Consider the following 26,592-nt stretch of genomic DNA (forward strand, 5'->3'; position numbering starts at 1 on the left):
TATTTTTGTCATCTAAACCCTGATTGTTCTTAGCTGAGCAGATATCATGTTAAAAACATTGGTCAAGCCATGAGTGTTCATAGCATTGTAATTACTAAACTTTCTGATGGGTTCAGATGAGCAGGAGCTGGATGCTGGCAGGTCTTTCTGCTGCAGCGGAGATGTGAGCAGATAATGTCCTGGTCTCATACCCTGTGCCATGAGACAGCGTCCTAGCATTGCATCTTTCATGTTATTAGATCTTTTCTGACCTGTTTAGTGCATCATGAAGTGGTGGTTATATGTCTAATTGCACAGTGCAGAGAAAATAGCATTGTGTTGAAATATTGCATAAAACTTGAGCGTTATGTGACATTTTGTAGTGGAAGTAATACTGTAGGCACTCGTTCATACAAGACCTGCAAGTTTCTCTCAGCCAGGGTAGTTGAGCTGGCTGTGTGTGTGCTGACTCAACAGAACAAGTTTGTTTCTCTTATCCTCCTCCTCCTCCTTTGACTGTGACCAAACAGCAGCAGATTCGTAAGAACTTGCTCTTGAAATGTACCTTAGCTTGAGGTTGCTCTATCAAACTGCTAGCAGCTGTGGTTCTTCGCTTGAGACTTTTCAGAGCTCTTATGCCAGCCATGTGTTAGGTTGGTTAAAAATGGACTTGTGTTCTGAGTGTGGGTGTGAATGCACAGGAATTGCTGTGGAGCAGTTGAGCAGAGGACCTGGTTCTGACCTGGGGGACCCAGTGTCACCTTGGTGGGCATTCTTGTCTGCATGGGGGATGGAGGCATAGAGGGGCTGCTGGGGCAGGGGAGGAGGTGCTCAGAAGTGAAGTCTGGGAGGTTCATGCGTGTGTCTACCCTGAAGTGTTAATCTAGCTGCACAGTACATTCTCATGATGTCAAGGGCTCAGAGCCTGCTTCCTGAGCGTAGCTCCTCCCTTTTTCATTTAACGATGGCTGGAAGAAAAATAATCAAGTATGCTGAAAGAGAAACATTAATTAACTTTTAATTTAGATCTAACATATGCTTCTTAGTGTACTGCATGAAAGAGTGAGTGTGCGGTATCTGTCATATTTTATAGGGGGTGATGCATTGAAGAAACAAGGAAAAGCCTCAGGTCTGAATGGGAAGATGGGATTTTAACTCTACAGATGGGTTTTGTATCTTGATTAAAAGCTGCAGATGTGTGATAAGTCACTTTTGTAGCCATTTTGCATCTGAAATTACTTTCTCTGTAACTTGGTTTGTATCTGTTTTCTTTTAAGCCAAACTTGCAAGGCGGAGTCAGGAGAGAGAGAATCTTGGCATGCTGGTCTGGTCACCTAACCAGAATCTGTCTGAAGCAAAATGTAAGTCTCTTCAAATACTTTTATTCCCCTCTTCCCTTACATGTATCACTTCAACAATGCAAAGTTGCCACTTTCAGTAGAGAGGTTATGTCTCTGACCTTTCCGTTATGGCTTGAAATCAATTTGAAAAAACAAAAGCCTATAAAGCAATCGCCTGGAAGAGCTTTGTTCCCCCAGAGCAGCCTCTCAGAGCATCAAATCCATGGAGGCAGGGAAAGCAGGAGAAATGTGACATGCTTTCTTCCTTGGCATGAATTCTTTAAGACACTTATCCATGGGCCTACATGATCTGCTTTTTTGCTGTTGGTGCTGTAGAAGATGACAGAAATAACTGGGAGAGCAAAATGAAAAGTGTTGGCGGGGGGAGGGGGAAAATATGGTAATTAGTTGTACCTTTCTCACACAAAAACACAAATAAAATCCACATCTGGAGCCCATGGAGGTTTAAATGCCAGAACAGTTGCAGTGCCTTGGAATTCCACGTGAGGGCAATTACTAGTGCTCTGTGTGTGTCTGGGAACAAGTCTCAGTGCTGCTGCCAGATGGCAGAACTAGTGTTTGAAAGGTTTGTCTAGCTACAGTTCTTATGAATAAGTAGGACTCCTTGATTAAAGGGCTGCTGTTTGAATGCAGTAACTAAACCTAAGTGCTTTTGGGGGAGGGAGCTGAAAGGAGCTATTTTTGACTTTGCTTGTACCTTTTTTTTTTTCTTCTTTCTAATTCTGGGACGAAGAATAAGAATCTTACGTTCCTGTTCCTCTGCAGTTGTTTGTGGTAGTGCTATTAAGTTGATACCTGGTTTTCCCCTAGACCCAAGGGCTAAGATGCATCACAACACACTTGTGAGGATGTAGTGGCATTTGCAAATTAAGGCAGCAGAGATTCTGCACAAACTGGCTCTGTCATGAAAGGGCAGGGCTCTTGCCCTGGGGCATTTGTTACACTGAGCAAGTTGCCCCTTCAATTACAGAAGAATGATGGTACTGAGATTTACAGATAAAGAGGGCTTTGCAAGGATCATGTCTGCCTTCTCTCCTACCAGTGGTTTCTTGTCTGCTCCCTGCTGGCTATTAGATGCTGAACTAAATAAGGCTGATGAGGAGAGGGATATATTTGACAGTTAACTACAGCTAGAAAACTCTAAGAAGGTATAAAAAGCAAGGAACTTGCTTTCACCAAAGGGAACGACTGTTCATGGGTCATCTGTGACACAGAGGATTCCTGTAGCTGCCTCTCAAGTCAGAGAGTTTTGAATCTCAGCTCAGCTTTGGAACATTTAACTCCTGCCTGATAGGAAACAGGTTTCTTGGAGAGGGAAGATAGAAGGGAGGATGAAAAGGAGTGAAGATATGTGGGACTGAGTAAAATAATCTGTGACTGAATATTCTGTGGCAATTGGCACAAAATATGTGGAACAGGCTGCCCAGAGAGGTTGTGGGGTCTCCTTCCCTGGAGACATTCAAAACCCATCTGGACGTGGTCCTGTGCCCCCTACTCAAGCAGGGGGGTTGGACAAGATGATCTCTAGAGGTCCCTTCCAACCCCTACCATTTTGTGATATTATAGAGCATAAAAAGGATATAACAACCGCTGAGAAGTTGTCATGAACGTAAGAGGTAATTAAAAATGTAGTATGACATTGATAAATAAAAACTAGGTGGCAGTGGACTGTTGCTGATACAATAAAAAAGTTGTGGAAATCTATGAATATAAGAAGAGGGCAAGAAGAAACTTCCCAAAGGATTCAATTTTAGTAAGAATGTAGGCTCATCAGTGATTTCACCTTCCAAAAAAGACACAAAAAAAACCAACATACGGTGTTTGGGGAAGAGAAATATGATGCTCTTGTGCCATACATGACACACAAAATGTCTCCCAAGCCCCTAATTGATATAGAGGGGTGGAGTTGTGAAACTCAGCGTATAGTAGTAGTAGTAAAAATTCCAAAGGAGCATTGGGAGAGGTGGCTGAAGGGACCTTAGGGTGGCAGGAGAACTTGATCAGATGGGATGAGGGCAGATGTGCAGGGAATGAGGGAACAAGGTAAGAATGGGCTGGTTGGTCATTGCTTTGTCTTGTGTCAATTTGAGCTGACACTACCAAAAGACACAAATTATTCCTGTCTCTACCTGGCATTACTTAAAAATGAACTGTGAAAAAGAAATTCTGCTGAAGGTAGTTGCTTTTGTTCTTTTTGAGACTAGAAGTGGTTTGATTGGTAGAAATAACTTTGTACTCTAATGTATTCAGCCAGCTGTTAGGCATTGATTTGCTACTGCATGACAGTCTGATTCAATCCCCCTTCCTTTCAAAAGACGGGAACCTCTTCCAAAACACCAGTGCTCTGCAATGGCTGTAGAGCACTTACTAAATGTATTACAAGCAGAGTTCTCTAATCTGTTTTATGGTTTATGAAGAAATAACATCAGGGGACAGGAGGTCTCTTCAGCTACTCTTGAGTTCACTGGCAAGTCTTGGCGTTGTTGATAGTGAATCCTAATTAAATGGGGTCAGTGGGGATGTGTAAGAGGACTGATGATCAACATTTCCATTAGTGATATGGGAATTGATATAGAATTGCTGTGGAGAGAAACTGAGGATGAGCCATAGACTGACAGGATGATAAATAAAATGAATGCTACCAATAGTCTTGTAGAGTGCTTTGGGTCTTTTCCTAACTTGAACTGATGCCAATGCAGTGGGCTCTTAATGACCCAACTGTGGGGTAATAAGGCTGATATTTGGGAAGAAGTGGCTTGGAGAGCAATTTTGGGGACACAGTCGGCAGGTAATTTGACAAAGGTTCCCGGTGTCCTCCACCTCCTAATGGATGATATGGATGTAAAGAGGTAGTCACTGGAACCATTTGCTGCCTCTGCACCCAGCAGCATTCAGGAAGATGAACCTCAGAATAGTGGCTTTAATGTCGAAAAACTGAGAAAAGGTTGGAGATGGGAGCTGCTGAAATGTTTTGGAAACTGAAGATGAAGCAAACTCCATCCGTTCAGGTTACTGAAAAGAGACTGAAAGGGGACTATTGTCAATTATTTTTTCAAAAGGAAATTTTGACATCGTAAGACACATGCCTAATACAAATAAATGGCTACACATGGACTGGAATGAAATGCCTGAGTGTGTGGGGTGTTTTTCCTGATTGACTATTGGAAGTTATTCAGGGAAGTGATGAATTCTCTATTTCTTGATGCCTTTTTTAAACCATGGATTTTTGTGACGAGTATATTATCCTTGGTGGGATGAATCACTGGCTGTGTGAAGTGGCAATTGGAAGGAGCTGTGGTCTTGAGGAGGTTGATGTAGCCCATTGGGCTGTAAGTACTGTGAATCCTAGCTAGCACATCCATTCTTAATATTGCAGTTCAGGGTAGAGTGTGGGTGAACAAATCCTTCTAATCAGCAGCATGTTGGTACCTGTGTCTAGTTACTTTCATTTGTATTCCAAAGCCTTTAATTCATCCTGTGCCTGTTATTGTGGTGAACTTTTAAAAAAGTCATAGGACTATTCTCTGTTCCTGTGGCTGGGGCTCAACGTGAAGATGGAAGTTAGTGCAGCACATGTTAGCTGTTAGCTTGGGGTCAACTGGTGGCTCTCGTGAGCAGCAAAGTCTGTGCAATCAGTGAAACTCTTGGAAGCCACTTCCATTAAAGGTGAACCTGGGCTACAAAATACTGTGAGCAGATCTGTGACAATGCTCAGAGCAATGCATGCTCATGGCTGGCCAAACTGGTGAAGGTTGTGGGAGGGTCCTCTGTGAGCTGCTGAAATGAATCCTGGCAAGACCAGGGCATCAGCCAAGAGCTGGTGGGTATCATCATACCTGGTGCTCCAGGCTCATACAATTAGTTAAAGCTTGTTTGGAACCCATGCACCTTATATGCTGGAGCAATGTTTTAATCATGTTGGAGAAACCTTTTGCCTGGATGCCATGAAATGATGGATATGGTAGAGAAGGTTAAAACAAAAGTGTGTGTTAGCATATTGTTCACTTTTTTATCCTGTGCCTTGTTAACCAGTAATCCTGGGTACAAACCACTTACTGCCTTGCCCTTATTAATACCAAAGTGGAATGCTGCCAGCATGTTCCATATCTACTGCTAGACTTCTGCCTTTGAGGGGTCACTTGCATAGCAGTTGTCACCATTAGTGAGTAGTTCACAAAGTTAGCCCAAAGCTAGAAGTTTGTCCTGTCTCTTTTGAAGAAGAAAGAAAGAATTGTCATTATGCAGTAACTGAACACTTGGACTTAAAATAACTGTGCTCCCCTTCCAGCTCTGCTCCAAATACCCCGTGTGCTGTGGCTGGTGTCGCACCTCTTACAAAGAGCTTGCTCTCAAAATGAGACTCCTGAGAGGCTGTCTGAGGACTTGGTGCCACAGAGGGCAACTGTTCTGGCTGTGCTGGGATGCTGTCATGGAGGGTGGGGACAGAGACGGGGAGAGAGGAAGAGTGAGGTCTTCAGCGAGGTGACATTGAGGAGCAGGAACAGCTAGGTGGAAGACAGGCATCTGGTCTCGAGTGGTACAGGGGAAATAGGGAAGGAGGGGGGAAATAGTGAAAAATGCATTGTAATGATGCTGTGGAAATCCTGCACAGGATAGAGCTGGGCCAGCACGAAGCTATTAATAAAACAGCAGTGTTTCTTTCTGTGCCAAGTACGCCAATGGGTGGAACCATAAAAATCACATTGAGTTGGTTTAGAAATAAGCAAGTGCTGGCATGCCACAGCTGCCCAGGAGCAAGGGATGGAAACCAGGCGGGAGGATAGGATGTGATGATTGCTTTTATGCATCTGCAGTTCAAAGGTGAACTAAACGTCTGGAGAAAGATGTATTGTTTTGCTAGTGGTAAGCTGTCTTGAAAGCAATTTTTCTGCTATCTTCCTGTCAGAATACGTGTGGAATACTATGGGAGTTTTGGTTTCTCACTGATTCCTTGGTGGGTGTCTCCAGTGGATTTATGGGGTGTCACTGAAGAGGCAGGTACTGTCCCTAATACCCATGTGACAGTGGGTCCTGGATGGCAGCTGGGTCCCCTGGTCTTGCAGTGCTACTTCTGTTTGACCTGATGGTTGACTGACATGCCAACTTTGGATGCTCCCTCCCTTACCCCGTGGCATCTTTTCCTGAGAGGCTGCAGCTGGCTCTCTGCTTTACATTATGCCTGCCTTGGTGCACTTGGAGAGAATTTAGATAGCCTCCCTACCCCTGGTTAGGGGAGGCAGAAGTGCCCAGGGGACTTGAGGACAGGGGAGTGCCAGAGTTAGGTGAATCAGCGAGTGCTCCAAGATCCTCGTGGCTGGGGGAAAGGGAGGGGTCCCTATATGGGTTGCAAAACCTGAGCTGGGAAGGCAGCAGTGTGCCAGCTGAGGCTCTGATGGAGGGAGAAGAGCTGGTTTCTATGGTTACTAAGGATGGTAACCCTGTGGTGCCTGGATGGGCAAGAAGGTTTAGTTAACTGTGCCACGCACTGGGTAACGGTTTGTGAGCATGGAGCTGCAGCGCTCCACCCTAAGAAGCTATGAGTTGGCATTCAGGATCTCAAAAGCCTATGTCCCAACCAAGTCTGTAAGTGTGTCCTGGTCATTAGTGTGTCAGCAGCTTTCTTTGAGTGAGAGTGAGTTTTGGTTGCTGTCCTCTTGTGAAGGTGAGCTAAATCTCAAAACTTCTGAGGGCAGGTTGCAGGTTTAAGTGGCCAGAGCCTGTCTCCAGCTGTAGTTCAAGGGGTAATCTATCCATAGAGAAGGCTATGATTATTCTTCAGTTTCTCTTTTAAAGTGATGTTAACAAGCTTGGAAATAACCTTTGTCTGAATTTTCTAACTTAAAATGACTGCCAGAGCAGAGGACCTGAAAGTGGTTGTCTTCTCCGGTTGTTGAGTGTGTCTGATCATGCTTTGTGTGGCAAGTCTCTGTTTTCAGTGTGTAGCTAAGCCATAGCTGTTTTAAGAAGGGCTTCTGCTTGGACATATCCTTTCCCCCTCGGCTCACTTATTTTGGCCTGTGAATTCTGTGGACATATGACTCCAACAACTATTGTCATCGGTTCTCATTTTCCTTGGGGTGTAGGGTGCCCTAGCAATAAATAAATGTGAGTGGGAAATCACAAATGGGAGAGAGTAGACAGGAGAAAGTGTTGATCTTAAAATCTCCTTCTTAAAAAATGAAATCCCTATTTAACAGGATGCATTTAAAATGGAAGGGATTAATGCTTCAGAGGCACCCAAGAGCCACCCCCTCCTGGGCATAGAGGCACCCCTGCCCTGGGCAATAGCAGTGAGGAAGAGGATGTAGGCTGGTGTGTATTCAGCATCAGCAAAGCTACTTTTTAAGTCCCTCCTCTCCATCATGCTGTAAACAGGATCCTTGAAACAGTTGGAATTGTGGGTTTATTTTTTGTCCCCTCTCCCCTCCAGCCCCTGTCATTTCTGTGACCTGGTTTATAACACAACCCCAGAAAATGTTGCACTGGCACACAGTGTGAGTGCAGCCACCTTGGTCAGGGATGGGAGAGTGGGAGCTGCTTAGGCTTTCCCACCAGAGAGAAAAGTATTGTTCAACTCTTAGCTGAGCTTATACCTGCCCCCTCCACACCCTGGCTGGGAGGTTTTGAAAGGAGTGTATGTATTGTGCTTTTCTTGTTTGGGTTTTTTTTGCTTGTTTGTGTCTGAGGTTTTTTGTTGAGGTGGTGTGTTTGGTTTTGTTTTGGTTGGGTTTTTTTGTTTGTCAGTAGGAAAGGTGTTAGCCTTAAATAGCTGCCAAGACTTCCAGGTCTCTGAAGGGTGGACTTCAGGGGTTATAATTTGCTCTTGAAACTAGGTGCTTGCTTTTTGTCACTCAAGTGAAGATAGCAAAAAACCTATACTTAAGATCTTGATCTTTGTATGTGCTTCTTCCCTAGAAATATCAGTTTGTTGGCTGTCCCAGTGACAGGTAAAAGGATTAACGGAAAAGCAGGACTGGGTTTATGTTTATCCCTAATACAAATTTTATATTATGCAGTGAACCTGGCAGCTGTGAAGCTTGGATGCAAATACAGTAGCTGAAGAATACAACTCTATGAATTCAGAAACGAGAGAACTGGTGTTTAATTTAAGATTCTGCTTGGGTTTAGCTGTAGAAATATAATAGTCATGGCCACTTCTCCCAGCAGCTGCAGTTGCTGCACTTCAGAAAACGCTCAAAAGATGAAGGTGAAGGGATGCAGTTTTTCATTTTAGCTGAGGGAACTTTCAATGCTTATAGTAGCAATATTGCAAACAGCAAAGAGAAGATATGCAGGCTTCAAAGGCTATGGGTGTATCCCAGAAATGGCTGAGTTGCCTCAAACTTAGCTGCAGTTTCCCCTTTGTTTGTCATCTGCTGTGCTAGTTGCTGTTGCAATGCTGTGTGGAAATCTCAGAGCAGCTCTTTCATCATTATTGCTGCAGGTTGATATTTCTGGATCCTGAATGCATATTTAAATTAAGATGAGGCTTTAACCCTTTCAGAGTAGTGCTTTGTATTGGAGCCAGGAAGGCAATTTAGTTTGAAAGGACTAGGGTGTGTGTTTGGGTTGGATTTCTCCCAAGGTACAGTGGATTTAAAAAACAGAACAGAACAAAACCTGAACAGGCAAAACCCAAACAAACCCAAAACATATACCCCAACCCCCCAAACAAAAAACCTGAAGGACAGAATGTGTTGGAAAGTATCCAGGAAAAGGATGTCTTATCTAAGGTAGCTGTGTTTATCCTGGAGGAATTTTTGCTGCTGTGCTGGGAAGGAGGGGGCAGTCACCAGTTTTTCATGTGCCTTGTTCTCTCCTGCCACCTGTTTGTTCCTCCTTTTTACTGCAGTGTGAAAAAGGCCTTCTCCAAACGTGTTGAGATGACCCAGTTGGAAAATGCCGACTGCTACTACTGTTGCTGCTATGGGGATTGAACTAGTGCTGGCGCTAGGAAGAAGCTTTTTTTTCGTAAGAGAAGTTTAGAGGCAAAATGATGTGGATGTAATGGAGTGATGATAGCAATGTTAAGAGTTACCCTGGTAGCAAGCCTTGATCTGAAATACGTTTGGGAGCAGTCCTAGCCAGCCTGATAGACACTGTGTGAGTTGTAGGACCAGTATGACAAGAACTAGCAGGCTACAGCTACATCGTGCTGCTTGGACCCAGCCCTGGGATGGGCTGAGTGTATTCTAGTCTTGCTGGTCTTGATGGGAATGGCAGGCTCAGAGCATTTCAGAAGGCGAAGTCTTCTTTCCTTACCTCATCTCTTACTGTAGCTGTGAGGGAAGAATAAGAAGGGTCAGGGAATTGGGGGGGTAACTATAATTTTGCTTGCTTTTTCTTCCTTCTCCCCCCCCCCCCCCCCCCCGGTTAGTCAGCAAATGCACGATGTGATGGGAGCTGTGTGCAGGTACGGAGGAGCTCTTGTGGGCAGTGTCCTCCACTGAGGAATGCTCGAAGAGGTCATGGTCATAACAGCTTGCTGTGATTTCATGTGCTGCTGACTGTGACCTTTATAGAGGTGCTAGTGCAGCAGGCAGAGCAGCTAGGCTTTCTCAAGGACATGTGCCAGAGCTTCCCTCACCTTAATGTGTTTGCTGTGGCATTATTTGCTCTAATTAGGAACCACTCCCGCTAGTTATTTTCCCTCTACTCTTATTTTTGCACTCCATGTTAAGTTACTTTCCTGATCATGTGCTTCTCATGCAGGCTCATGTTATGGTAAGGTAGTAGTGCATTTTCTACCACTGCAAGGTTAGTAATACATAATAACTTCCCAGTAAGGACTGGGCTTCTAAATCCTGGCTAAAACCTGTGACCACCTACCAGTGATACTCAAGAATCTAGTTAGTGACACTGGTTTATTGTAGGCTTTTCTGGTCAGTTTCTTAGGATCAGCCTTGAAGGCTGAGGGCCTGTATGTAATCCATTTTTTTCAGCATGTCCTGTGTGGATCTGTAACTTGACTTTTTCTAAATTGACTTAATTTTTTTTTTTTTTGACACCTTAATATCTGTCAACATAACACTAACACTTTGGTTTAGAGGCTACTATAAAGATCATCTTGTCCAAGATCGGGCTGTTTAAGCTTGCTGTCTCTCTGCATGGACTTCTTGGAGGGGTCAAAAACATTTCTTTGCATCTCTTTGGTTTCAGACCTGTAGGAAGTAAACAAGTGCAAGAATGGATGTACTGAGCATTAGCATCTTCCAAAGGTTGGCTTGCCTACAGTAGGGCAATCCATATGAGTTTGTCCATGGGTAGCTTCTGATCTCTGGTGGAGAATGGGCTCTTCACCTGCACCTCTGTTTATAGTCGAGGTTCTCATGTTATGTGGGGTAAGGTACCAGGAATTTCATGAACCACTGAGCCTTAACCTGCAGTAGGTACTTGTTATGTTGCCTTAGTTCATGGCCTGCCTTATTAAGTGATTAAGCAGCTGCTTAATCAAGCAGCAGAACCATTCTTGTAGGAAGCAGGAGTAGGAACTTTTCAGTAGAGAGATGGGGCAGAGCCATGACTGCTCTCAAGACAAGCTGTTCCCTTTAGGTTGTGCAGCACTCTGCATTGGGAGTGTTTGTCCTGTCTCCCTTGTTCTGCTTCCTGCTAACTTGCTCACATCCAGCTGGTGTGAAAGTGAGGAAATAGTCTTTCAAAGCAAGTTTGAGACCTGATTTGCTCAAGGTGCAGTAGCGCAATAAGTGGAGTTGTGGGAAGGCCCTTGCCTTCCCACAAGGAGCCAGACCCAAACATCTGAAAATAGGCTTTTAATCGTAGATGTAGAAGGAACAAAAGCATCTCAGTAATACTTCAGAGAATACAACTGAAGGATTAGTTCCCCTCCAACATCAAGCAGCCTTCACTTAGTCCCTATCATTCTTCATCTAATTTTGCTGGAAGCAAGTTTCGTGCAACTTGTTCATGAGTGCAGAGGCCTCGTGAGTTGCTGAGACTATTATGTTACTCATATAGCTGAGATTGAAAGTAAGGGAGTCGGCCGCAAAAAACAACTAAAATAGTAAGTGATGCTTTTGTGACCTGACCACTCTCCATTCAGGATCATGGGGTTCTCCTGTTCCAGCTGCTGAGGAACTGGATGTGGGCAATTACAGCTGGAGGCGCTCTCTGCTCCGTGAGCAGCTCGTGGCTCTCGGCACATCTGCTGAGGTCAGCTTCTCTGCGTGACTCCAACTTGTTGCCTTCCTTTCACTGCCTGCTGGCTTGCCTGATACTCCCTTTCTGCCCAAATGACCTCCCTCAAGGAGGTAGCTAGGGGACAAATTGATAATTTCATTTGCTTTTGTATCTGTTATAAAGGGGGTGAGCATGGCTTCTACTCTCTTGTCATAGGCTTTATTATCAGTAACAATAATAATGAGCTGTAATTGAACCTGACGGCTATTCTGCTCACACACACTTCGTGTGTGCCTGCCCTCATGCTGCATAAAGACCCTGTGCTGTGGTGTAGTGGAGTTACCCATGCTGTTTAAGAAGCCTGGCTCTGATACAGTGCTTTTATTAGTTTGTGTTCCTCCTACAGCGGGGAATATAACAGTTCTGGTTTTAGACAGGAGCTTTCAAAATGTTGTTGGGGGTGGAAAATGGACCCTGTGGAAGCTTTCACCCTCTTTAGAGGGCTTGGAGCCTGGATATTCTTTGGTGGCTTCTGAAGCTGGTTGACAGCAGGTTCCTTGACCAAGCTTTATGGTAGTCTGTGCTGACTATTTTGCAGAATCACAGAATGGCAGGGGTTGGAAGGGACCTCTGGAGACCATCTCATCCAACCCCCCTGCTTGAGCAGGGACACCCAGAGCAGGGGGCACAGGACTGCATCCAGGTGGGTTTTGAATGTCTCCAGGGAAGGAGACTCCACAATCTCCCTGGGCAGCCTGTGCCACTGCTCTGGCACCCTCAAGAAGAGGGTGCAGACCAAGAATTTTAGCATATATAGCATGACGTGGATGAAGAGCTGAGGATGTTCCTAGGTAGAGTACAAGGTGGAGCCTTGTATCAGACTCTTAGCAGGCTGAATCTGTAGTCTTCCCATACTGACTCTGTCATCAGTGTGTATCAAACTGTATTTTTTTTGAATTAGTGAATCTGGCTTTTGGAAAGGATACACTGGATCAAGCATTCTCAAGGAGTGCAAAAAACAATTTCCATAAGACAATCTGCATGAGGGAGGTTCCTTCTAATCCAAGTTACCATCTTCTGCAGTGAACCGTCTGATCAAATAATTTTTTTCAATATTCTACGCCTTGTCACAACTATTGATAATATTGCTACTTGCATTGCTTGGGCATGTTGCTGTCTGTAGTTGAAGTATATAATCTGAGGCTATAACCTCTCAGCAGAGTTAACTCAAGACACAGTTTGACAGCAGAATAAATCTGGCTTTAGGGCTCCTTGGACTGAATTGAGAGCACTGTGCTGAATAATGCAAAGACCTATTCTGCTATACCCTCGCTTTGTTGTTCAGGCACATGCTCTGTGCATTTATCCTCTCTGTAACTTCCTGTCTATGTCTTGGAAGGTCATATGTGAGATTGAGTATTTCCTCCCTGTCAGAAGCTACTGTGTGCTGGTTTTATGTTTGCATGTGGGCTTCAAACCCAATATCAAATGCTCTGGCTAATTACATTTAATACAGTCCAGTGTCTGATTTAGGATCAGGTTTGTACTGCTGAATGATCCAGCCATGATCCTGTGTGGTCACAGATTGTGTCACTGGGTGATCTGATGTGGCGCTGCCTATTGTGTGCTAGGTGCCAGAGGTGGTGTTTCCTCTTTGCTACTGCCCTGTTAGATCTCCCTCATCCCCTTCTCTTCTGTGGTACATACGGAGACATCTGAGTTTGTGGTACCCAGGGCTCTGTAGGTACTCAATGCTGTGCCACTCCTCCACTAAAGTGGTGTTCAGTGATACGGTGGAGCAAATTTCTGGCTGAAGGTTAAATGTGATGGATGTGTAAGAAGCAATCTTTCTTCCCAGAGGATCTTCCATGGATGCCCTTACAATGGGCATCCACATAGCTTTTCTGGCAGAGAACAGCAGCATCAGAGAGCAAGAGAGGCAAGAGAGCACCGGCCAGCTGGCTTTCTTTATGGTAATCCTCATTAATGCACTGTCCCACACGTACACACGCTGTGTTGAGCCTTTTCTTGATGTGATAGTGTCAGCTGAGGGCGCAACTTTAGGAATGAGCATAGGTTGGTAAAAGCTTTAAAAATAAAGTGTCTACTCGCAAAAGGCCTTTTCTGGTAAACAGTTTAAAGTAGTTCTGGCAAGCTACAAAAACTACGCTAGATTTGTCAGTACACCTGTCTGCAGTACAGCCTTCTTGCTGGTATAGCAAAATCTTAAGGCAGATGAGTCAGGTCTTTAAATATCACTGGAGTTTCAACTTCGGGCTTGCCCTTAGATGCAGGCTATGCAAAGAGCAGAGCAATATTAAAAATAATAATTAAAAGGGGGAAAGAGGGTGTTTCTTTTCTAGCTTATTAGTGTGCACTGCTTGGGTGGGGACTGGTTGCCGTTGTGTGAGAAAGGAAGCTTTCAGTAGGTATCAGGGCTTTTAAACGTATAAATCTCCTAGCAATGGGGCATGCCATTTTATTCCTTGTTTTCTGCACTCTGAGGCTGCAGTTTCCAGGCTCCAGGTGTGGTTCCATGAGCAACTCCGTCCTCGGCAGTGCTGGTTTACATAGCTATACCTGTTCCTGCCTGCCTGCTCATCCCTGCCACAGTCCTGTGCCGAGGCAAGGAATGAGTTGTACTTTTGGCTGAGCCAGTCTCATCCCTCACTGAAACTAGGAGGGCTCATCACTTCTCAGGCTTGTGTAATCTTCCAGAAAAGTGATTTTTTTATATGGTATGCAACCATATAAAAGTATAAAACTGTTTTATGAATAGCATGCTGTTTTGGTGGTGGTCAGCTGTTCAGTGCCTTGAGTGGCTCCAGAGCTAGTACAAAAGAAGGGGGCAGCCTGAGTGGCTAGGGCGGGTGGTAGGAGAGTCTGGGACCAACCCTTCTGGTAGGTGAGAGCATCTCCATACTTTCAACCACCACTCAGTGCTTGTATGGCTTCGCTGCCACTAGCGCAGCAGGAGGGGGTTGGTTGTTTTTCAGGAGGACCAGTTTCCCTGTCTGGTTCTGTGGGGGTCCAGGCAAGTGTTTATGCTCCCAGGTGGGTAGAGCTGGCTGGAGGCTAGGAGTGCCTAACCTGGCCCTGCTGCCTAAGGAGACTTCTAATGCAATGGCACCCTACGATCCTTGGTATGTAGACAAGTGATGATGCACAATTAAAATCTGAGCTACGGGGAGGGACGTGGGTGGGAGGTTGAGATATACTTTAGAATCCCGTGACTCAAGGTACACTGCCCTGCTGCAGGGTATTTTCTTTTGCTTCTATTTAGGTAAACTTCCCCAGGTAATGTTGGTTTTCCTTTGCCTTGCAGTTGCATCCAGACTTTTCCCTCACCTGCTGCAGATGCAACAGAGTTGAGGCCTAAATCCTCTTGTGCCTTCAGTTGTGTGAAGTGATTTTTAAGTAGCCTTTGTGTCTGTAACTAGCACTCTCTGTTCCTAGAACAACGTTAAAGGAGGCTGCATTCCTGCCCAGGTGGATGCAGCACAGGGCATAAAACATGGCTGTGCTCTGGCTCTCTGCTTCTCACCTGCCCGTGATACACATCACATCTTGCCAAGAAGAGGAAATAGCTTTTCCAAGGCAGAAGACTCCTTTAAATATGCAGGTTTTATTTTCTTTTAAGTGATTCTGCCCAGGAAAAGTGGTCAAGCCACCTTGTTTTGATCTCTGCCTGTTCCTCCCTGCCTCCTGTTGCAGCTGGCTTTAGTGAGATACTTGTTCAAACTCTGCTTTTTGTGGCTTCCTTGCCTGTGGTGGGACCACGAGGTGGCAGGATTGTTCCACCGATGCTGCAAGGGCGGCAGGACGGCAATGCAGCTGCTCATTTTTATAGCCAAGGCAAAAACTGTGCTTAGTTGTTTGTGTACCATCATAATTGTGGTTTGAAATTTGGAAGAATTTCACATGTATGTGTCTAGTCCATGCTTCTTATTTTCTTTATATAGCATTAAGTTGTTCTGGGTCTTGACTTTTTTCCTGTTCTCAAGGGAGATAGAGGGAGATGGAGGGGAGGGGGAGATGTACAGCAACATCCAGAATTCCTCACAGGTTCCAGCATTGATCAAACCCTGTGAAGCACATTACTGAGGCTGTGAAGGCTGCTGCTTTTGTCCTCATTTCACCCTGTTCTGTCAGGGTATTGCATCACGTAATATGCAAAGTGTTCAGAGCTCCTGCAGTACCCCGGTAATAGGGGTGAACTGAGGTTGCAGCAACAGCTCTACCTCTGCATTCCTGTTGCTTTCTATAGGCTTTAGCACACTCGCTTCTGCTGCAAACCCTCCTTGGGGTCACTGAGTCCACTAAACATGATATGATGCTTGTGGGGTCATTAAGAAGCAGTTTGGGTAGGGGGGAGAAATTCTCCCAGAAGACCCACTTGGAGAGGTCATTTAATCTGATCAAATGCTGATGAGTGGAATCGTTGCTTTCAAGCATGTCTCTTTTCAGAGTTCTCCCACCCCCCTGAAATTAATGTTCCTGTTTTACATCTTTCAATTCACTGTTCTAGGATGCGGGACTGAAAATCAGCAATGCAGTTGTTTGCTCTTGTCTCTCCTTCCCTCTGTCAGCCAAGAGGGTCCACTTTCTTTTGCCTCTAGTGAGGAATTATTGCAGGAAGATAGTTAGCAGAAGAAAAGGGTGTATGAGAAATACCGCTGGAAACAAGACCACAAAATTAAGGGAGTTGATGGCACATTTTGGTCAGAAACTCTCCTCTCTAGATGGCGGGGGGGAAGCACCTTTCTGTGCTTCCTTTTGCACTCCCTTCCGTTTCCCTTGTCTCTTTGGCTGTGTTAGTGCTGCACCCGGGGTCCTTTGGTCATCTCGCTGTAGACCTCACTTCTTGTGTAGGGAGAGGTGTGTTTTTAGCATCTGAACACCCTGTTCTCCTCTTTGCTGGTGCCACTGTGTATGTGGGGCGCTCTTCCCTTTGTGTCCCCACCTTTTGAGCATGACTGGCTGTAGGAAGGGGCTCTTTGGGCCAGTGCTCACTCCATTTTGGGTGTGGGTGGATGGGGGGGTCCTGCTCACCCACACACAGGTAAAATGCATGCAAGAGAAGAAATATAGCCAAATAAGTAAAGAAAAACCAGTTCAAGATTCTCTTTTCTGTCCCTCCCCCCATCTGGTTTCTATTAGCAACAAGAGCCTTTGTGGGAGCAATGCATCTCTGTGTCACACAACTGTCTCTATTCAAGTATTGTCTTTTTGGCCTGGTCTGTGCTGAAATATCTTTCCAGCATAGAGAAATGAGTTGGACTGGAGTGGGGAGGATGCTTGTCTGCCCTGTTCGAGGAAAAGTTATGCTGGTTGAAAGAGTGTGTGGTGGTGCAGTTTATGCTGGGGAAAATGTGATGGGGTTGCTTTGCTGCTCTTGCTTATTCTCTTCTAGAAAGAGGCTAAGAGCTGTGCTGGCAAACTGTCTGTTCTGTTGTAAGCAGGGCTCTGCCCCAGGTTCCTCTGGCTCTGAACTCTGATGTCTAAACAGATTGCTGGGTTACACGCTGAGTGTGACTGAATGCCACTGAAACGCAGCGGAGCAGAATTTAATGTGCCTGCTGCCCTGGACTTGCTAGAGGTGCATGGGGAAGGCAGAGACGGAAGAGGCACTTAGTTATCTGGTGTGGCATGTGAAGCATTAAGCTTGTGGCAATTCCAGGCTCTACTGGTATGGGAGACTAAAGGGATCCTGTGACTCAGCTGGTGCCATGCTCTTTCTTGCTCACTTCGTACGGAGGGGGATGGTAAAGAAAGAGCAATCGGAAGGATTGCTCAAGGGACTGTCATACCTCTCGGATGGTGCAAGCATCAAAGCAAGTGAGCCTGCAATTAGCCAAGAAATGGCAAGCAGAATGGGCTAGATTGTCAGTAAGCAGGCAGGAAACAAGCCAAGAGTAGAGTACAATGGTGTACTCTTTGTCCTTCCTTCATCCACAAACACTCTTAGTGTATAGAAGGAACATTGCTGTCTGCAGTTTACTGCCTTGTTGCCTTTTTCTTATTTTTCTTTTCTCTTCCTCCATTGTAACAATGAGTTGTAACACAGAGGTGTAACAGACCCCACCATGACAAGAAAAGCATCCTGCCTCCTTTCCATGGTGTCCGATCACTTAGTCTTCCGTTTGACTCTATGGTCTGTTGGCTTGAAACAAGAGAAATCCTATTGATATTGGTATGGGTGGCCCTGGCAATGTTCTTGCTTGGTTAGGAGAGAAAATGCTGTAATGTTTTTTTGGGGGTGGGCAGCAAGGGGAAGGAAAAGGAAGTATGTTTTCATTGCTTATAGCATCTGGGATAAGAAAGGTAATATACTGGAAAAAGATAACAACCTCATCTCTTCTCTGTATATATTAAAGGATAAGATGCTGAAGTCAAATCAGGAACTGTAGATCTTTCCACAGTGAAAGTGAGCTAGTTAATGCAGCAGTACTTAGCATTCAAGAGCTTAATTCAGCCTTGGATCAGAGAATTCAACTCCTTTCCCTTCTCCTTCCTTCACCTCCCCCTTAGACTGCATGTGCAATACCTGTCCTAAGGAAGCCGAGAGCATTTAGTTGAAGTACAAGGAAATGCTGCACTTAAGGCTTCCTGGCAGCCTTTGTTTTTGGTGTGGTTATAAAGTCTGGAAGCATCTGAAGTTGCTCGTCAGCCCAAATCCTACTGATGTTGCCTGCTCCGTTTAGCATGTGGAGGGAATGGATGGTGTGCAGGGAAGAGGCAGTTCCCTTCTCTGTCCCCATTTCCTCTGTGTGGTCCTCCTGGATCATGTTCTCCCCTTGGGGTGTGCTTTTGCAAGTTGGGTTTTTTCCATGGCAAAGCTGATTGCTGAGGTTCCTACCCTTTGGTAACCTTCAGGATGTTCTATTAGGCAACACAGGGATTTCACTCTGCGAAGTTTCTATCACTGTCCCAATCACCTCCACTATCTGAGCAACTATTTGATTGTTTGCCTTGTGCAAGAAGAGGTTTGCAAGAAGGGATAGTTTTCATCGCAGTTCAGCATGGTTCTTAAAAACAGTTTGTTTGACCTGGAGAGACAGATGCGTTTGTGCTGCAGGGGTGCACATGAATGGTTGTGGCTATGCTTTTTTTCCAAAGAGCTAATAAAACTTGTACTGAGTGTATCCAGAACGTGGTCTAACAAACAGGTTCGTCAACAGCTTGGGAGTCCAGTTGTGTGCAGGTGTGAGCTTGGAAGAGCAAGCACCTCATGGAGTGTCCCTGCTAACGCAGAACTGTGCCTGTATTTTACTGCGTGCCTCTCCTGCCGCACCATGTGGCTGTATTAATATTCTCACGGACTTTTCTGTGGCACTTAACAAAGCCCTTTCTTGCAACACCTTTTTGTGAAAATTAGCTAATGCATCTCCTTTCCAAACAAAAAGGCCAGCACTGATATCGCATCATATTGTCTAGTAAGATAGGATGTCTACTTTAAGTACCTAGATTTAATTTCTTTGTATTGATGACAAGCTGAAAATAAGAGGCTGGTGCTCTCCTGCTGTGTGTTTTTTGATCTACCCTCTCTGTTTTCCCAATATCTTTGGAGTTCATTGCTTAGTTTGCTCAGCTGAAGGAAGAATTGAAGAGTATTCCAGCTTGAAGGAAAGACTTTAATAAATGCTGTGCTGTTAGACAACAAACTCCATGTGAGAGTCCATAATGGCAGAAAACATGGGAGAAGCACATCTGAGAGCTAAAGTTAATTGTGAGGCCCAAACTATGGGAAATGTGACTTCCTTAGCTGCAGTGCCCATGGAACCATTTCCTTCCAGAGGTGCTATACATGCTTTCCATGAATCCAGTGCTCAGCACAGGAATTCGCTTGCATCCCTCCCTGGGTATCTGCAGAGAAGGAAAGGGGAATGATTTCTGAGTTCATGGCTAAGTGACTTGAAGTCCAAAATTTGTAGGAGAATTCTGGCTGTGTGTACCAGCTCTTTCAGGGTACAAGCATGTTGGGGACCCTACAGACAATCAATGCTTCCAGCATCTTCCACTCCATTAGGTGAAGTAGGAGTCCCACCTTTTAGCTTGTATTTTTTTTTTCCAAGGGTGGTGTTATCATTACAGTGTGGTTTAATAATGACCAAGCAGAAGGGCACAGATTTCAGAACACCACCACTGGTACTGACCCTGATCCAGTCCTCTCAAGTGAGTGCTATTGGATATAATGTAAGCTCAGTCAGTCATACTGAAAGAGACATTTGGGTTTTAGTCCCTTCTATACAAAATATAACTTCTCAGTGCATCTTCACATTGTAAAGGTTAAAAGCTTGTGGTGGCATTATAATACATAGAGGTGGGGTTTAGTGCAAGATTAAAATTGCTGAGGCATAAGGGCTGAAAAATTTGCCAAGATATCTGCAGTGGTTGTGCAACACTAGGAGTCTGGCAGTACTGGAACGTATGGATTGTGTTTGGGGATTTTTGTTCTTAAGAAAATAACTGCTTTGGGGGATTTAAAAACCAAAACAATCAAAAAGTAGCTGAGACAGTCATGACTATAGTTTTGGTGAACAAGTTCTGAAATATTATATGCTATGTTTCAGAAGTACCAGAACTGGATTGGATATCATGCATCATTTAGGCTTGTTAAGGAAAATACGTAGTTGTCTGGTGACTGTTGTTTTGTTTCCTTCCTTTCTTGAATTGTTGGAAACAGCAGCTATTCATGAGTTCTCTGTGGAGGGTGCAATGACCATGACTGAAATCAGAGCTGCAGGACTTGCTTTTAGACTGGAAAGGGGAAGGGAAGAGGAGTTGAGATCGTGATATGAAATGCTCTTACACCTTCTCTTTGTTTTTTCAGTGGACGAATATATTGCCATTGCTAAAGAGAAGCATGGATACAATATGGAGCAGGTAACAACCTTTGAATACTTACTTTATTTTAAAATCTTTTTCAGCAGGTATTAAAACGTGACTTAAAGTGACTGCCTAGAACTGCTTCTTCCCTTTTGTCTGTGTTCTCTCTTCTACTTTTCACAAAACTAACTGTTCCTAATAGTAACCTGTGCTCTGGGGTTATGGAGTTCACCCCTAGTTTTACATCAAGAGTCAAAAGAAGAAAAACAAAACCATTGTAATTTCTAACAGAGTTTGGCCATGAGTATTATGCTTCCTATGGTAACTACCTCTTGAACATTTTCAGAACCCCTGAACAACGTTAAAAAGATTGGCTTGTCTTTGGACAGCTGCCTGATGGCATTGCAGTTTCCAGTTGTCTGCTCCATCTCTGCTTCATGGATGTCTTGGCAGTTATTAATGAGTTATTGAACCATCATATGCTTTTCTGAGGCAAACCAATATCCATGGTTATTTACCTTTAAAAATGTGCTGCAAATCATTTTGCATTTCATAGATGAGCACCTCAGATGTCGGTGCAGTAGCGGTGGATGACTTCACCAGCTGTCCCTGAGGTTAGCCAGTGCCTTTAGCCTAGGGATGGAAATCCTGGTCTGAGGAGCAGATCCGTCCTTTACTCCATGTGGTCTAGGACTGTGTACTAATCTCCCACGTGTTAACTAACATCAATTGCAACCCTCATTTGGGGAGATGAGTAGACATGTGCCTGGGAAGCTTTTCTGAATTCTGTGGAGTTTCCTTATGCATTAATACTTTACCAGAAAGAGAAGGCGGGGAATCTCATGACTTATTATGTTGGCAAATTACATACTGTCTCTACAAAGGGATTCTATGAAAACTCGAAAGTTTATGAAGTTGTTCAGACAAAGGCTGTGAGCATAGAAACCGATGATTTGGATGGACAAGGGTTTCTGTTTAAATGTCTCTGCTGTCATCTTTGAGTCAGACTTTCAGTGGTTGATACTCATGCTCAAAAAGGCTTCTTGTGGAACAAGAACATTGAAGTTGAGATAGCCAGCAAAATTTCCAGCAAAACCAGGTATGATCAGACTTGATATGTATGGTTTCTAAGAGCAGAAAGCAGCAAAAAAAGGAACACCAAGGCTGTGAACTTGAATCAAAATAAGGATAGTAGCTCACTTCAGTTGAGATGGGTATATCCTAGTATCGGATATTGTGGATAGTATTTGCCAAAAAAGATTGTCTCTGGGTAATAAAAAGGGGTTTCGTTATTTTGGTGGTGAAGTGTTGTTTAAGGAGTGTAGACTGATCCAGAAGACTGATCAGAAGGAAGCTTGTGATTTTTAAAAACCTGAATTCTCATATTTTTCAAAACTGAGATTTGGCTAACAGATACTTGCATTCACTTAAACAGTGGAATTACAGACCTTCCACTCATTCCTCAAAGACTTTCTCCCCATTTTTCTCCCCTCCTCTGGGTACAGAAGTAGAAGTTATGGGACTCACCACATCAGGATGTAAATTGGCTAAGCAAACTGCAAAAATGTCTGTCCTTCTAAAACTTCCTCATTCTTTCCCTAGCACTCTTGCATAATACTCTGGAGTTAAACATGTTTCCCAGGTCCTTTGAGATTTCCTAGAGAGCTAAGCTAGGTACTTCCAGGAAATAACTGGAGAGGATCTATCTTGTAGTACTCTGGAAGGCATGTACTCATTTTGTATTGTAGGGACAAGTGTCAGGGCTCTGAAATCAGGATGATTTGTTGTGTCACCACAGATGCTCTCCCTTCAGCAGGTATCATCAGAGTTGCTGTTGGCTGGGTAACTGTGGACAAGCTGATATGGCCTCCCTGGAAGCTAGTCAGAGCTCACTTTAGCATTTGGCCACTCTCTCTGGCCTTTGCTGGCCAAGGCAGCCCTTTCCCACACGTTCATCCCCCTGACAACCGGCCTCTTTGGACCCCCGTGCAGGTGGCTTGGCTGACAGTTGTCGCACAGATTCCTGTTCTTCCAGCTGTGCCCCTGCCCAAAACCTTTGCAGGCTACGGTGTGCCAGTTTGTTGAAGGGAGCAACAAGCTGTCTGGCAGGGTGGCTGGGGCACGTGCTGGCACTCCTCTGCCCAGCAGCTTTCCTGTCCAGCTGGCTGCATCTGCTGGGCGCAGCTCCCATATCTCTGTCCTTTCTCTCTTCTTGCCTGTGCCTGAGTGCCCCGTTGTTGGCTCTGCTGCTGTGGGATGATGGCTGGAGGCTCAGGGCTGTGCTGGTGGGAGTCCCTGCAGCCTTTCCAGCTTGACGGCAAGCAAAGGGCAGGCTCCGGCAGGCGAGTGGGCTCCAGCAGGGCAAGCCCACTTTAGCTGGTGTTGACAAACTGTGGTAGGTAGTTGTGTGGAGCTGTAGCAGTCACAGGCCCCTGGGAGCGCTACAGCAAGTCTGGCTATTAGCTGTGCTCTCCTGCCAGCCTATGTTAAGTGCCCTGGGACAAAAGAGGCTGGAAAGGCTGTGCACTCACCTATGGATGAGTGCAGAGCTCTCCTAGGGCAGCATGGGGTGGAGGAAGAATATTGCTCTTCTGTTAAACAAGCCTATAAGGAAAACCGTTTTGTTTACCTTTTGCTTTGCGTAAGCAGCTGTCCCTTCAGCCCTTGCTAGCACCGTAGTTGTATTTAACACTACCATGCCCTCCCAAAATGTCTCCATCCTTGTTTTTCCCTTGCTTTCTCACACGGATATTTGGTACAGCTCATATCTGAGGCTGAAAGGGATGGGAGGGGAGAGAAAAATTGGTCCTTCATGACTGCAGAATAGTTTCTGTGGCTCCATGCTTGCCAGAGTGGATGGAGATAAGTGGCTGTGTGGCTCCTGTGACATCTTGAATGACTGCTGCAACCAAGACTACTTCCTGTTCTACATGGTGGCAAAAGGGGGGAGAGGGTGCCCTGGGCAGCGCTGAGAGGCCAGTAGGGTCAGGACAGGATCTTGGAAAACACTAATATTTATACTCATTCTCTGCAGAATCTCAGGGGAGCAAGATCCCATAAAGGAACTGCTTTTTGCATAGCAAAGCATAATGGGGAAACCCCAAATCTGGAGGGATTTTGTAGCTCTGAGCAGCCAGGGCGAAACTACTAGATGAGGGTAACTGTGGCTGCAAAACCCGAGCTGAGTTTGCATATGATGAGCGGGTTACTCTGATGTTTTACTCGGCATGTTAGGGATTGTTTTCACTTTACAGCCATTGTGAAAGGCTGGTTTCTAGCTCTGCAGAGTCAGGCCTTCCCAAAATGACTTGCGGTGGTCACTGGCATGCCAGATGTAGTGATGTGTCATAACGCACAGGGGCTGCACACCCCTGGGAGAGGGGTGGCTGTGAGTGAGCGTCTCAGATGGAGGGAGGAGGACGGTTTGCAGGTGGTGAAACAGCACATGCACTTAATCTGTAGAACTGAGAACCAGAGACTGCAACAGTGAAATGAGGTATCTCGGAAGGGAGCAAATGAGCAGACCCCCAAAATGAGTGAGATTTATTCCTCCTTTGGGCCAGGGTCATCTTAGCAGCAAGTTAAGGTTGTGGATGCTCTCTGCCTTGCCTTCTTCCAGTTCTTCCCTCATCCTCTTCCCCCACCCCCTCAGAAAGAGCTCCCTAAACAGCCATAAAATCACCCAGTCAACTAAACCATCCTCCTAACTGCACAGGAAATGAAGGGAGCTTAGCACTGGCAGGAAGACTCCTTTTAGTCCAGCCTGTTGTTTAGGTAGTCTTCCCAAGTCTTTGCCTAGCTCTCCTGTGTACACCGTTATCATAAAGTTGGAGTAGTTTCTTGAATTTTCTTCTCCCCCCTTTCTGTTGCTACCCTCTTATTACATTACTACCTGTGTGTTTTGGATAAATTTCAAGTTGGTCTTTGCAGCCTAGCAGGGTGGGTGTCAGATTCCAGGTTTCTTGCCATGTAGAAAAGCATCTGATCTAGCTGAGAACTAAAATTATCTAATGTGTTTCCTGAGAAAAATGCTGTAGCTTTCCCTTTGCATGCATATAATAACGTTTCTTGTGATTACAATTGTCCCCTTGCTGTCCTTGTTATTTCTAGGCCCTTGGGATGCTGTTTTGGCACAAGCACAACATTGAGAAGTCTTTGGCAGATCTGCCAAACTTTACTCCATTCCCAGATGAGTGGACAGTGGAAGACAAGGTCTTGTTTGAACAGGCCTTCAGTTTCCATGGGAAAACCTTTCACAGGATCCAGCAGATGGTAAGTGGTGTCAGAGGAATGGAAAAGCAGAACAGGCAGTTAGACTGTCGTCTTCAGTGCTGATTGTGCTGAGCTCCTGTAGAGTGCTCTTGGGAGAGAACAGGCCAAGGGGGATGTTAGAGAAAACATACTACCATGAATAGGAAGAAACAACATTGTTTCCAGAGTCTTTTCATGAAGTGTGTTACTGGTTCAGGATAAACTTTCACTGTGCAATTTTTTTGGTTGGAAATTACAGTTTTCACTCCCCTGTGAGCTATGGTAGTGTTTATGTCTCAGCTGGAGTTCCGGCATGGTCTGTACACACATGCCCACCCACACGCAGAGTAAAGATCATCTCTGTGCAAAGTTGATTTCAGTTCTTAAAGCCTGCTTTTTAGGAATTCCTTTTATTTGACTATGATGTCTGTGTTCAGTGGGGTTTGGGACTGTCAGTGGATGCTGTGGTAGAGGTTTATACATCATTGCAAGCATTCAGTGCTTTGCTTTCGGTTAGTAGTGGTATTTTTTTAAACTGTGATTGAAAACTTCAGGGGTAGGTTTCTGCCTGAAAGGGAACTGCTGGGGTGTGTGCAGTATTCTTTCGGAAGCGGGAGAGGGTGGGATGTAAAAATGTTCTTATTAATTGTATCTTGAGTTTCTTCAAGTGGTTCATCACCTCGGTGGGAACCAAATTTTGTCCTTTGCTCCTCAGTAAAGTGCCTCTCAAGTGTTCCAGCAGGACCTGGTTACATTGGTTGTGACCTTTTAAGTGAGCCTAGGCTGTTGCAGTCTGTTCCGCCTCTTTAAAGCACATGTGAAGGTCTGTGGTGCTGATCCTGCTGAAAGGCAAAAGGTGACTTGCCTACCAAGTGAAGGAAAACTGCCAGGCCCCTTCTTAAAAGGGTGGCAGGAAGAGGCTCATTCTCCTCATGTCTTCCTTGAATGTTCCTTCACTGGTGTTTGTTTCAAAATGTTCTTGGAGTCCTAGGGTCTCCCACTCCCTTGGGTCAGATGACAGGGCTTGCACATACTCTGGACCCCTGATATAAGACAGCCTTGGAAGTTGTGGGCTCCTGGAGGGTGAAGCTGTTTTCTTTTTTATTCCTCTATTCTTATATAGGGGAAAAAAGGGGGAGGGGAACGTCCTGGGGAAGGAGGAGAACATAAAGCCTGTCCTGTTGCTCAGTTAAATGCCAAAGCAAGAAATTCTCAATTCGGTTTATGTACAGAAGCATGACTCTGTCCCTGAGTGAAGTGCATTCCAATACAGGGATGCCAAGCTCATGCAGTGTTCCCTAGGTAATGATATTGGTTTTTTACTGTTGCTCCCACAAAAGCCATCCTGCATGAAAGGAATTAAATGGCATGAAGCTTTGTGTTTAGCAGGGGACAGGAATCAATGGCTCAGGAGCATGTTAGTTGTTAGTTTATATATGCTGCCCCATTACCACCAGTGCAGCTTGGAACTGAGGGGAAAAATCATCAAAGCCAGAGAATGGAAAGTGAGTTGTTATTTACCGGAGCTGGTTCTGATATTTTGGCACTCTTAGCATGTGTTTGTAGCCAAGTGGATGTTTGTCATGAACAGCCTTGTCCCTGAGTTTGTTCTATGGAACTCGAATTCCAGCATATCAGCCTGCTGCATGGCTACTGGCAACACAACATCGACATAGCACCTGTGCTTTGCCAGCACAGATGGATTTATGCCTGTGTGCGGCTGTGGGCCAGGGTGGTGGTTCTGGTGCGATCCATTATTAGGACCTAAAGTCAACCTGCAGTCTGAGAACCAGGCTTATCTCAAGTGTAGACTTGAACTGTAGTACCTGAATAAGAGAGATCTGGCTCTTGCTCACAGTTTGTTTTTTTTTCTTCCCCACCTGTCCTGCCCCACAAGCTGAATCAGACACTTACCTAAAACATGTTTTATTCAGCAAGAAGGGCTGGACTTCTACCTTGTAGAAGTCCTGTGTAAGAACATGCATGCAGAGTACCTCAGAACTAGAGAATTAGGCTTTAATGTAGTTTTATGCTT

At 45.0% G+C, this 26,592-nt stretch overlaps 1 protein-coding gene across 1 annotated transcript in view; it reads left to right on the plus strand.

The window, feature by feature from the left end:
- Window positions 1-26,592, plus strand: part of RCOR1 (REST corepressor 1) — an 87,905-nt gene that overhangs the window by 42,866 nt on the left and 18,447 nt on the right. Inside the window, exons 3-5 of the mRNA XM_064460809.1 lie at window positions 1,257-1,340; window positions 20,311-20,363; window positions 24,417-24,578. Of these exons, the coding sequence (XP_064316879.1) occupies window positions 1,257-1,340; window positions 20,311-20,363; window positions 24,417-24,578 (299 nt within the window). The remainder of the gene's footprint in view (window positions 1-1,256; window positions 1,341-20,310; window positions 20,364-24,416; window positions 24,579-26,592) is intronic.

The sequence above is a fragment of the Phalacrocorax carbo genome, chromosome 9, assembly GCF_963921805.1.
Source record: "Phalacrocorax carbo chromosome 9, bPhaCar2.1, whole genome shotgun sequence".
Taxonomy (NCBI): Eukaryota; Metazoa; Chordata; class Aves; order Suliformes; family Phalacrocoracidae; genus Phalacrocorax; species Phalacrocorax carbo.